Genomic DNA, 13,154 nt, shown 5'->3' on the forward strand with positions numbered 1-13,154 from the left:
TAACTCATTATGTTGACAAAAGTTGCTGTTGAAAACAATAGTATCTTGTGTAATTACTAAAAGTAAATCATTAAATTAATTATTTATATAAAATACATATTAAAATAATAAAAATATAAAAAATTAATTTTAATTAATCATATTAACTAACTTTAAGATTTAGAGTTTAATTAAAGTTTATAATTTAAAATATATAATTAAGAATTTATGAATTTAGGATCTACATACTATAATAACACTAGAGTTCCAAAATTTTTAATTAATTTAAAATTATTTTATTTATTTTAAATTTTACATTTTAATTATAAATTTTAAATTTTAAATTTTAAATTTTAAATTTTAAATTTTAAATTTTAAATCTTCAAAAAATTAATAATTTTTAGAATTAAAAAAATTGACTAATATAAACAAATTAAAAAATAATTTTTTTATACTTAAGAAAATAATTAAAAAGATGAATTTAGATTAACACCCTTCTATTAAGTGATTCTAAAAAAATTAAATAATCTCAGAACTCCATGATTAGGAATTTAAGATAGTAACAAGAGTGATGCGTAAGCGGAATAACAAAATTTAACATGAGAGAGATTAGCATGGACTGCATGGTTCCACTAAAAGCAAAAAAAAAAAAAAAAAACAAACAAATATTTCATTGCCAAATATATATATATATATATATATATATATATATATAAAGTATGATAAATATAAAAGAGGTATAAAATAAGTTATAACTATTTCACCTAAACTAAAACCTCTAATGAGATACTAAAATGATGACCAAACCACTTAAATATCTATGGTACTAAATTAAATAGGGTATATTTTCAACTTTCAAGTTTCAAATGAAATAAACAAAAATAAAATATTCTTCATTAAATATAGAGAAAAAACAAAAAAAAAAATTAACACAAATTTTCTCCAACAAGAAAGCAGACCAAATAAACTTGGTATACAAAATACAAATATAAAAGAATTCCAAAACTCTAATTAAAGAATTCTTGCACCCAATAGTTCTCTAACTTCATATTGATTTTGAAACATCAAACCTTAAGCCTTTGTATAGGTATCAATAAAGCCCACCAACATACATGAATATAAATATACAAGTTGTATTCTTACAAATTTCTAATATGAATACAATCAAGTCACTAAACATAGGTGAATACACAAACTCAAACCACCAAACATACATGGATATGAATACAAAATTTTAACTTTTTGTATTCACATATAAAATCATCATGCATGTTTAAACTTAACCATTTGATCAAACTTCAAACAAATTTAATCAATAATTTTTTCTCTAAAATTCTATCAATCATGCATCCAAAATTGATTTTGATTTTCTTCACACCCATATCATTTTCCAATTAATTTCTTAGATATAAAAGCAAGAGAGAAGAGAGATCCACCATATCAAAGTAGTACTATGTACTCTTTTGTTTTAATGTTTTCATTTATTAACCATAAATGCTTCCATAAAGTATGAAAACAAAGAAAGACAGATACGTCTCTACCCTTTCTTATTATATTCAGTGGATTATTATTGTCCTTATATTCTGTTCCAAATTAAGGTTAGTTTCCTTCCGTTGCCATAATCCATGGAAGAAGAAAAAGAGAAAACACCAACAACACACATAGTTCTAGTTTCAATCCCTGCACTTTCCCACCAAATCTCAATCCTTGAATTTGCAAAAAGACTCCTTAATCTCCACAAAGAACATTGCTTCCATGTCACATGCATCATTCCCACTCTTCCCTCACAAAACAACAATGCCTCCAAACCTTTTTTCTTTGATTCTCTCCCTCCAAACGTTCACTGCATCTTCCTTCCACCGGTCAACTTCGATGATCTCAGAAACGACCCATCAGTCTCCCTTGAAGCTCAGATTTCGCTTGCAGTCTCTCGATCTATGCCATCCATACGCGAAGCCTTGAACACACTCATCACCACCACCACCACCACCACCAGCAGCAACAAAAACAACCTTGTTGCTTTGGTGGTTGATGCCATAGCACACGAGGTACTGCATCTAAGTAAGGACCTCGAACTCAAACTCAAACCCTTGTCCTACATATACTTCGCTTGCTCTGCCATGTTGCTATCTCTGTGCCTTCACTCACCAAATCTTGATCAAATAGTTCCTTGTGAGTTTAGGGATTATCCGAACCTTATTCAAATTCCTGGTTGCATCTCTGTTCATGGCAAAAATCTTCCTAATAGTGTTCAAGACAGGTCTAGCTTGGCATACAAATTGTATCTTCAAAGGTGTAAGGACTACTTTCTTGCCGATGGGATCTTGGTGAATAGCTTCATGGAAATGGAAGAAGGAGCATTCAAAGCATTATTGTCACAATCACAAGAAGAAGCTAACCCTCCTGTGTATGGAATTGGACCCATTACACAAACTAGTGGCCATCATCATAGAAATAATAATGGGTGGGAGTGTTTGAAATGGTTGGATAATCAACCATCAAACTCGGTTCTTTATGTTTCGTTTGGGAGTGGTGGAACACTCTCACAAGAACAGATCAAAGAGCTTGCTTTGGGTTTGGAACTTAGCGGCCATAGATTCTTGTGGGTTAATGTGAGAGAACCTAATGATAAGGCATATGCTAGTTACCTAAGTGATGAGGGTGCTGACCCTTTGAGTTTCTTGCCAGAAGGGTTCATAGAGAGAACAAAGGAGAAAGGTTTGATTTTAGGAAGCTGGGCACCTCAGATTGAAGTTCTTGATCATGGTTCAGTTGGTGCATTCTTGAGTCATTGTGGATGGAATTCGGTTCTTGAGAGTGTGGTGAAGGGAGTGCCAATGATAGCGTGGCCTCTCTTTGCTGAACAGAGAACCAATGCTGCTTTGGTTACTGATGCACTCAGAGTTGCTCTAAAGCCAAATAATGATGATGATAATAAAAATAATAATAATGATTGTGTGGTCCTAAAAGAGGAGATAGCTGATCTTGTAAAGAGGCTCATGGAGGGTTCAGAAGGAGAAGAAGTTAGGAGGAGAATGGAGAAACTGAAAGAAGCTGCTGCTTGTGCTATCATGGAACATGGATCTTCCACAATCACACTCTCAAAGTTGGCACTCATTTGGAAAAACATGTCAAATTAGGATGGTTTTGATTTATGTTTTTATTTTTTATTTTTATTTTTATTTTTAGTATTTTTTATATTTTAAATTTTATGTTTTTTTTTATAAAATTTTAAATAAAGAAAACACTAAAAATAAAAGTATAAACTAAAACCAAATGCTGTCTTGGCCTTTTATTTGTTACTTCTACTCTTGTATATCTATTGTATTTTGTTTTGGTGTGTTATCTTTTCACTGGAATAAAATAATAAAATAAATTTATATAAATCTTTTCAGGTAAGTGGATGTTATTATTTATTTATAAATTGTAGAGGTTTAGTGTGTGTTTAGATTTATGTTGGTAAACAGAAATTTGTATAAAATTAATTTTGATTAAGATTGAATTGATATTAAAATAATTTATGTTTGATAATTTTTATTTAAGATGGATTATAGTAAACTAAATATTATTTGAATTACATTATTTAAAATAATTTTTAAATAAAAAATTACAAAAAAAATAAATTTAAATAATTATTTTATGTTATCTTATAATTTTTTATATATTTAAATAAATTTTAATATTTTTTAATATTCTCAATATTCTATAATACTTTGATAAAATTAATAAAATTATAATATAAAATAAAATAAATATTCTATACAAAAAAATAAAAATAACAAAATAAAAAGCTCATATAAACAAAAAATAATAGAATTTTTATAAAAAATAATAATATGCATGAGAGAGTATTGGAGAAAAATATTATAAAAAAATAAATATATAAATAATGAAGGACATAATTGATAAAATAAATGTTAATTTAACCTAAAAAAAATTAACGTAAAAACTAGAATTTATAGCTTTTGATAAATGTGGGTTGAAGGTAGAAATTATTTTTGCATTTAAGAAGATAAAAAAAAGGTGGAAATTCAGGTAAAGTCAACTTCATGTGAAATTGATACTTGAGAGTCGTTAGATGATTTGACTTGTTTGACTAAATTTTCATCTAAAGATTTTCAAGCATCAATTTCACGTAAGGTCAACTTCACTGAAATTTTTACCTAAAAAAAATTACCAAACACAAAAATAAAACATTTAACAAACTCATATGTGCTTCTCTCCTTAACAACACAAAACCAAACACACCCTTACTCATAAATTTAACATTATATTTTAACACATGAATTGTAACATGGTTATGGACTTTTAAATTTGTACATAAAATCCACTAGTTTAGCATAATTTATATATAGAGACAAATTAAATTAAACATTCAATAACTTGTCATGATTTATATATAAATAATTAGATGATTGACACATCAAATTTTGTAGAATAAAAAACAAAGAGCACATAAAAAATATGTTATAAATAACATTTTCATATATAACAAAAAAATCATAAATTTATATAACAAAACATATATATATTATGACCCTAATGTTACATTTTTAGGCAAAATTAATAAAAAAAAGTATTATAATTACTCGCAAACTAGTATTTGAAACATATTATACTTTGTCTAATTAATTTTTTAAATATGTATGACTACAATTGTAAAATAAAAAAATTATATTAATTATTAAATCTTTGATGAATAGGTTTTTTTTATATTAGTTGCTAATTAAAGTTTTTACAAATAAACAATTAGAATTTGAACACTATTAATTTATTATTCTTAGTCATATTGCATTAATACTTTGGTTAATTTTGTGTTTAAAAAAGTTAGACTCACAATTTATTAGGATTTATTTAAAATACATAGCATCTACAACCAAATTTCTCATAAGAAATAATATATTTGCCTTGTGTTTGTGTATATTTTTGTTAAAATTAGGAATACTATGATTAGGAAAATTTCATACAATTATTTTTTTCAAATAAAGATTATAAAAAAATTATCATCAGGAAAATATTTATGATTTGTAGGAGGGAATCGAAAAAATGTAGTTAGAAGTTTTTGTCTGTAAATTCATCAAAGTATATTATGTTTGTTTAACTTTTTAATTGTTTTACAAGCGTGGTCATACATATTTGAGAAATTAATTATAAGACAAAATACAATATGTTTCAAATACTAGTTTGCGATTAACTGTACGTAATACTTTATTTTTTCTATTAATTTTGTCTAGAAATACAATATTAGGGTCTTAAGTTTTATATATCTTTTTGAATGAAATGCATTACGATTGTTTTATTAGAGATTTTACTCCGTCAATTTAAACTTTGTGTTTTATTGTTTGATGTTTTCTTATTTTAAGTTTATAAATATTATTCATAACTTATATTTCTTCATCTTTTGTTTGATTGTTGCTCAACAAAATTCAATATGTTAAGCACTTGGTTATTATTGTACATAAATCATGCTAGGATATTAACTATTTGTCTCTTTGTAAAAATAATATATGTGTTGGATTTGTGAGTAAATACTTTTGTAAATAAAGCACATTATCTTATAACAATTTATTTATAAAAGACAGTATATATAATATTATTAATAAATTAAATCGTAAAAGAATAGCATGATTCATACAAATAGTAATAAATTTCAGTTTAAAACTCTAAGTATGGATTTATTTTATTTTATTTTATTTTATTTCCGTAAAAAAATCTTGTATGTGTGAACGTTGTGGCTTTCTATATCTTTTTATTTATCTATTTAGTATAAAAATGTTTTTTGATAAAATATAATATGGTTCTACACTTCTACGCACGATAAGAATGTGACCCAAAGAGATTTGAGTGTCTGTGAAATTTGGTTTTATTTATAAAATATAAAGTGAGAATTAAATTTGACTAATTCATTGACCAACTATATCATTTTATATATTTAAAAAATAATTTTGTTCTCCGATCCTCTTTCTAAAATATAATATTTATTGCATCGGACCACCACCATCTTTGGCGGTGCATTGAAAACATCGTTCAATTACTGCTCTCTTCTTTCCAAGGGAACATTAAGTCATGCCTCATCTACTTTATAGTATAAACTACCTAGCATTATTATTGCTTGATATATATCTCTATACGAGCATATATTTTAGTCTTTAAAAAGTTACGGCCAAATACTTTATTCTTTAACTAAAATTAATTATTTAATTAGTTTATAATAATTAATTTTGTTAGACATTTAGATTATTTATGCTGTCAATTTTAATGAAAGATAAAATAGTTACTGACAATTCTAACAAAAAATAAAATAATTTTTAATAACTCTAATAGAGAACAAAATAATCCCTGACCTCTCTGTTCGATAACGACACTATTTTCTCCCAATTTCCATCATATCTCGTATAACTTTAACATTCATACTCTCTTTCTTCATCTTCACAGTCTTCTTCTTCATTTTTTCCTTCCTCATCTTCAACTTCAAAATCAAACCATGGTATAATTGCCACGCATGTCACAACTACCTCAACATGTCATGAACCACACTTTCTAAATATCTGTGACTAGTATACCCACCTTCTTCCCATTTTTTCCACCAAAAACATATACCTCCACATCCTCGATAACAGCATCACTTCCAACCTCGACAACGTCCACCACATCCTCAAGAACAAGTTCTATAACTACCTTAAGGGCACGTCTTTCTCCACTATCTGCCAAGCAATATAAATTGTTGGACACTAGGACATCCCGAGAAGATTCTCCTTCGACATCATATGTAAAATTCTTATTTAGAATGGACTCTAAGTGCTTCATTCCTTCTCTTTCCGAGTCCAAGCTGGTAGACAGCTTCGACCTTGCATCCAAGCTATCAGTATAGCAAGCAATGTCACCGTCACCGCTCATATGAAAAATGAAGCGATTACTGAACATTAATTTGGAGAAAAAGATGAAAGAAGCGATCGGAGTGGTGGACAATGTGGCCATGGAAATAATATGGCAGAGGAGGAGGGAGATGGTGATGACATCGATGGGTCTTAACAAATCGAACTTGCTATCTAGATTCATGGGATCCATCAAAGACGATAAGTACTTGAGAGATATAGTCATTAGTTTCCTGAGTATGAATTGGTTGAAAATAAGTTGAAGATTTTTCTTCTTGTGAACATTGAAGTTGCAGAGTGTGCACATGTAGTTTGAAGTTGTAATGTTAAACTGTTAGGATTATGCGAGATATGATGAAAATTGAGAGAAAATAGTGTTGTTTCTACACAGAGGTTGTCAGGAACCATTTTGTCCTCTGTTAGAATTGTTAAGGGATAAGTATTGTTTTGGTCCCTAACGTTGAGGGTCGGAATCGAAACCGTCCCCAACGTAATTTCCGATTTAAAATCATCCTTAACATTTTTTTGTATTAAAATTGTCCTTTTTAATAAAATTTTTAATTTTATTCCTAAACTACCCTTGTTTTAAAAAAATTATAAAATAAAAAAAAACAACGCGTGTGGGGGGAGGGGAAAAGACACGGGGTGGGGGTGGGGTGGGGGGAAAGGGAGACGGGGAGGGGGAGGGGAAAGGGGGGAGCTTGGAGCCGCCGTCGCCATCGTCGTGGCCGTCGCCGTTGGAGATTGTGAGGAGGAGAGGAGACGCGAGCTACTACCGCCGCCTTGCCACCTCACCGCCTCGCAACCTCGCCGCCTCATCTTACTTCTGCTTTCTTGCTTTCTGTTTTCTTATTTATGCTTTCTTGCTTTCTGTTTTCTTGCTTTCTATTTCTGCTTCTTGGTTTGGTGTTGTTGCTGTTGTTTGGCGTTCTTGGTGTTGGTGTTGGTTGGTGTTGGTGGTGGTGTTGGTGTTGGTGTTGGTGGTGGTGGTGGCGGTGGTAGTGGAGGAGATAATTATGTTGGTAGTGGTGAGGATATTTTTGTCAAAAAAAAATTAAAAAGACGATTTTAATACGAAAAAAATGTTAAGAATAATTCTAAATCAAAAATTACGTTGGGGGTGGTTTCGATTCTGACCTTCAATGTTAGGAACCAAAACAATACTACTTATCCCAATTGTTAATGATCATTTTGTCCTACGTTAAAATTGACAGAATAAAGATCTAAATAACTGATCAAATTAATTTTTAGGAATCAATCAAATAATTAATTTTAGTAAAAAATTAAAGTGTTTGATCCAAAATTTATTGAGAACCAAAATAAATATATACTCTATCTCTATTTGTACCGGGGACCATCAAAACCGAACCCTAATGTCTCTTAAGTCATTATGTATCTAATAAGAATACTTCCTTAATGGCAAATCCAAATAAATAGTTTCCCCATGGTACTACCATCAAGTTAACATCAATAAGTGGCATGTAACTCGTTGTTTCATACTCTTGCATTAGAGATAGATCAGATAAAAATGGAGGTAAATCACAGTCTAATTAATGATTATAAATGATATATAATATGAATAATGTTATATGGATCTCATAAAATCAGTCTTATCAAATATTATAAGCATTTAAATTAGTTTAAATGGTAATTTGATTGGATTATAAAATTAAAAATTTAATAATTATTATAAAAACAGTAATGTTAGAAAAATATAAAACAAGAAAATTTCTATTAAAAATATAAAAATTTAAAATTTTAATATATTTATTTTGTATTTATTAAATAAATATATTTAAAATTTTTCATTAATAGCACGTATTTTAGCATATATTTAACTAAATTTATTAATTTAATATCTATAATTTTATATATATAATATTAAAATTACATGTTTATTATATCTAATATTATACATTTATTTCAAATATAATTTTAAATTATTTTAAATAACTTGTTATTATCTCTCAAAATTACGTGAACAATATCATTTTGGTTAGTTAATTTAGTTAATTTTTTTGTTACAGTCAAGTACGTGTTAAGCTTAGTTAACAAGGGGTGTATATATATATATATATATATATATATATATATATATATATATATATATATATATATATATATATATATATATATATATATAGAGGATATATTTATTATGAATGAGTTGTTTATATGAAAATGTGATAATATAATTATTATTGTTGGCTTAAATTTAATGGTCAAGATTAAACTTATTTTAAAAGCTAAAATTAAAATTACTACTCTGAGTTTTTTATTCTCTGACTAACGTAGAGTTTTCTCTCACATTTTTTTCTTTTTTTTTTGGGGTTTAGATACTAAAAACTAAATCTCTAATTTTTTAACATTTTCTTGTGCTATGTTATTCTCTTTACTACTAGTTTAGTCGATGTCATCGCTCTTTCTTGTGCTCGTCATGGTCGTTGCTGCTGCCATTGGTATTGGTTATTGATGATTTCAGTTCGATCTTCCTAAACTAAAGACCACATCCTTAAATTTGGCCAATAGCTCATGAGTTCTCACCTCGAAAAACTGGCAACGATTGTGAAATAAAATTTGCAAATCTTTGTCATTGTCTATCACAAACAATTCATACTTCACCCCATCGCGAATAACAAAAATTGGAATTCTATTAAATAACTTCTGTTTCATTTCATGCAGTCCCAATTTTTATAATATGGTATTCTAAAAATCAACAAAGTTCGTAGAAAGTTTGATAAAAATACTCAACAGATTCTTATAAATAAATTTTATTCTCGCTCGCTTTTTTTTTTTAATTGTGCCTTTGTAGTGCATTAGAACTAAAAAATTATCTTCATAACTATTGTAAATTTACTTCTATTGAACACTTCGCATTCTAATCCTATTTATATATAACACACGCTTCTTGTAAATCTAATTAAATCAATTTGATTTAATCAAATGCATGTTTATGCTATTAAATTAAATCTATTTGATTCGATTTATCATGATTTATCAATTCATGCAAAATTGTTTTAATTTAATATATGTTACGAATCTCCATAATAAATCAAATCATATTAATCGAATTATATGAATACAACAATGTAGATTAAATTATATTGATTTAAATTATGCGAATAAAACATAAATTGAATTATATTGCTTTAATTTATGTTAAAATAAGATAAATCAAATTATACTAATTCGATTTATATGAAATAAACGTAAATCAAATTAGGTTATTTCAATTTACATATAATTTTTCAAATTTGTGTTATTATACTTTGGATATTCATATAATTAAAAACTAATAATTTATTTATGTGATTTACCCTCGGAAAAAAATGCACATCCTTTTAGAAAAAAAGTTTGGTCAAGTTTGTGGCTCTCCATTTGCCATGACGGACGATAAACAAGAATAATAAAAATATTATTTATACCTTAAATTAATTATTAAAATTAATTATTATATATTTTTTATATAAATATATAATTTAATTTATTTTTATTATAAATTTTGTATTCAAAATTTTTAATAATATATATTTTATTATAATTAATTTTAATTATTAATTTTAATGTGTACATATAGTATAATTATATAATTGCAATAATAAAAGAGAACCATGAAAAGTAACGGATCTGCCAAATGCAAGAATGCCAATGAATAATAGCTTAAATGACATAATTTTTTCATATTCAGTTAAGAGGTTATGGGTTTGAGCCTCTTATCTTTAATAAAAAAAAGTATGCAACGTCTCATTTAGCAGATATTAATTAGAGATGTAACGGCAAGTTTTGATGTTGATTAGTAGGGTTAATGTTCAAATTCATCTTTGAAAGATTACGCGATCTTCATTTTCATCTCTAAATGATTTTTTTAATCAAATTAGTTCCTAAAAGATAAACTGTTAGTCAAATTAGTCCTTCCGTCAATTGGATGATGATGTGTCATGTTAAGTGCCACGTGGCATGATGACGTGACACACCACATGACAGGTCAGTAACATGTGGCACGCTATGTGACAGGTCACTTAACATATAAAAAAGTTTTTTATTAGTCAAAATAGTCCTTGAAAGTCTAGACGTAAGTTATTTTCATCCCTCAAATTTTATAAATTAGTCAAACTAGTTCTTATATAATTTTTTTATTTTTCTTCATAAAATTATCTCTCTCTTTTAATTCTCCTCAAAATCTCTCTTATTCTTTTCTATTCTAAAACCCCTTTTTTGTTACATTACTACATTTTGCTGGAATATATATATACTCAAAATTGAAATGTATGTATTTATTAACCTAAACAAAGTTATATGTTCAAAATAAAAATTTATGTATGTTAACCTAAACAAAGTTATACCACTATTTTTTTCTACTACATCTTTTTTTTTCCATTACGGTATTACTTATATATAGCAGGTAATGGTAGTGATACTTAGAGTCAAAATTCAAGAAGATCCACAAATTTTGCTTCGATTCCAAACTTTACAAAATATTGAAAATTTGTTGGTTAATTATTATTATTATAAATGAATTGCTTCTTAAGCGTAATACGTGCAAACATCATAATAAATTTTTGTGTGTTTCATATGTTTGAGATAGATTATATAATTTTTCTTTTAATTTCACAAATTAATGAGATAAATAAAATAGGAAACATTATACCTATGCATAACACAGGCTATTTCGCAATAGTACATTATATAAATAGACATGCTTCGTATTAAAATAAAATTCAAAGTGAAATATTTAAAAAATTATATTAGAATATTAAGATTCAAAAAGTGATTACATAAACTAGTTTTTCAATTATTGAGTTTTACTATATAAATTAAATAATAATAAAAATTATAATTTTAAAAAATTTAAAAGATTTAAAATTTAAAATCATTACTATATTATTTAGTAAAATTTAAAATATTAAATTTTTAAATATATAATCAACAATAATTTGATAAACTCATTTAAATAAAAAAGATTCACATAAAAATTACAATTTGAAAATGTAAAATTTTAAAATACAAATAACAAAATAACTTTATAAAAATTTAATTATTTTTATTATTTTATGTAAAAAGAATTTTGTTTATTAAGGTTTAAAAAATAATATTAAAATTAGTAGTATAAAAAATATTATAAATTTAATATTATAAAAAAATTATATAAGGACTAGTTTGACTAATTTTTAAAATGTGAGGGATGAAAATCACTTACGTTTGGAATTTCAAGGACTATTTTGACTAATAAAAAACTTTTTTATATGTCAAGTGACACACGTGTCACTGACCTGTCACGTGGCGTGCCATGTATTATTGGCCTGCCACGTGGCGTGTCACGTCATCAAGCCACGTGGCACTTAACGTGACACGTCATCATCCAATTGACGGAAGGACTAATTTGACTAATAATTTATCTTTCAGCGATTAATTTGATTAAAAAAATTATTCGGGGACAAAAATGAAGATCGCGTGATCTTTCAGAGACGAATTTGAATATTAACCCTTGATTAATGATATATGCACAATTTTTTTTACCAAATTATTAAAAAAATAAAAAATTACATAAATTTATTTTTTAAATTTATTTTGGTTGATTTTTTTATCTTTTAAATATTATTATTTTTTATATCATTTTTATACATGATTTGTTTTTAATATTAAAAGAGACGTATATATGTTCCACTATTAAATATTATTCTCACACAAAATATATCTTTTTCGTAAAATATAAAAATACAAAAAATATTAGGTAAATAAATTTTTATAATTAAGTTCACAGTGAAATTATATTATACTTTGATGAATATTTTAATATATTTCAATTTTTATCTTATTTAGAGCATCAATTTACACATTTATTTGAACAGTTTTTGTGATAACAATAAATTATTAGATTAATTTAGTTAAATTTGATTATTAAAAAAGTTTAGTTATGTAACATCACTCAAAAAAAAATTCAAGGATTAATAATTTTAATTTATATTAATTAATATTTTTAGTTAACAATTTAACATTTTAATCTAACGGTCTAATACTATTTTTTAGTCAATATTTTTAAATATTATTAACTAATTATTAAATAAAAATAATAAATTGCAATGACTTTATAACATTGATAAAAAAAAATACTACTTTTATGGTATCAACCAAATTCAAGTGTTTCTAGAAACAAATTTATGAACCTAACCCAATTAAAGTTTAGAATGTATATATAGACAGAGACACATACGAGTCTCTTGTCTATGAAGAAGGTGTGTGATCGAGCATGGGAAAGAAGGTATGTATAATGTATTGCAATGGTTCCATGCCCTGGCCATG

At 26.4% G+C, this 13,154-nt stretch overlaps 1 protein-coding gene across 1 annotated transcript; it reads left to right on the forward strand.

Moving 5' to 3' along the window:
* The first annotated feature begins 1,494 nt into the window (after window positions 1–1,494).
* LOC112735542 (hydroquinone glucosyltransferase-like) lies at window positions 1,495–3,365 on the forward strand. Its single transcript, XM_025785077.3, has one exon. The coding sequence runs from the start codon at window positions 1,605–1,607 to the stop codon at window positions 3,117–3,119; it is 1,515 nt and encodes a 504-aa protein (XP_025640862.1). The 5' UTR covers window positions 1,495–1,604; the 3' UTR covers window positions 3,120–3,365.
* The last annotated feature ends 9,789 nt before the right edge of the window (window positions 3,366–13,154 follow it).

This window comes from Arachis hypogaea, chromosome 2 (assembly GCF_003086295.3).
Source record: "Arachis hypogaea cultivar Tifrunner chromosome 2, arahy.Tifrunner.gnm2.J5K5, whole genome shotgun sequence".
NCBI lineage: Eukaryota > Viridiplantae > Streptophyta > Magnoliopsida > Fabales > Fabaceae > Arachis > Arachis hypogaea.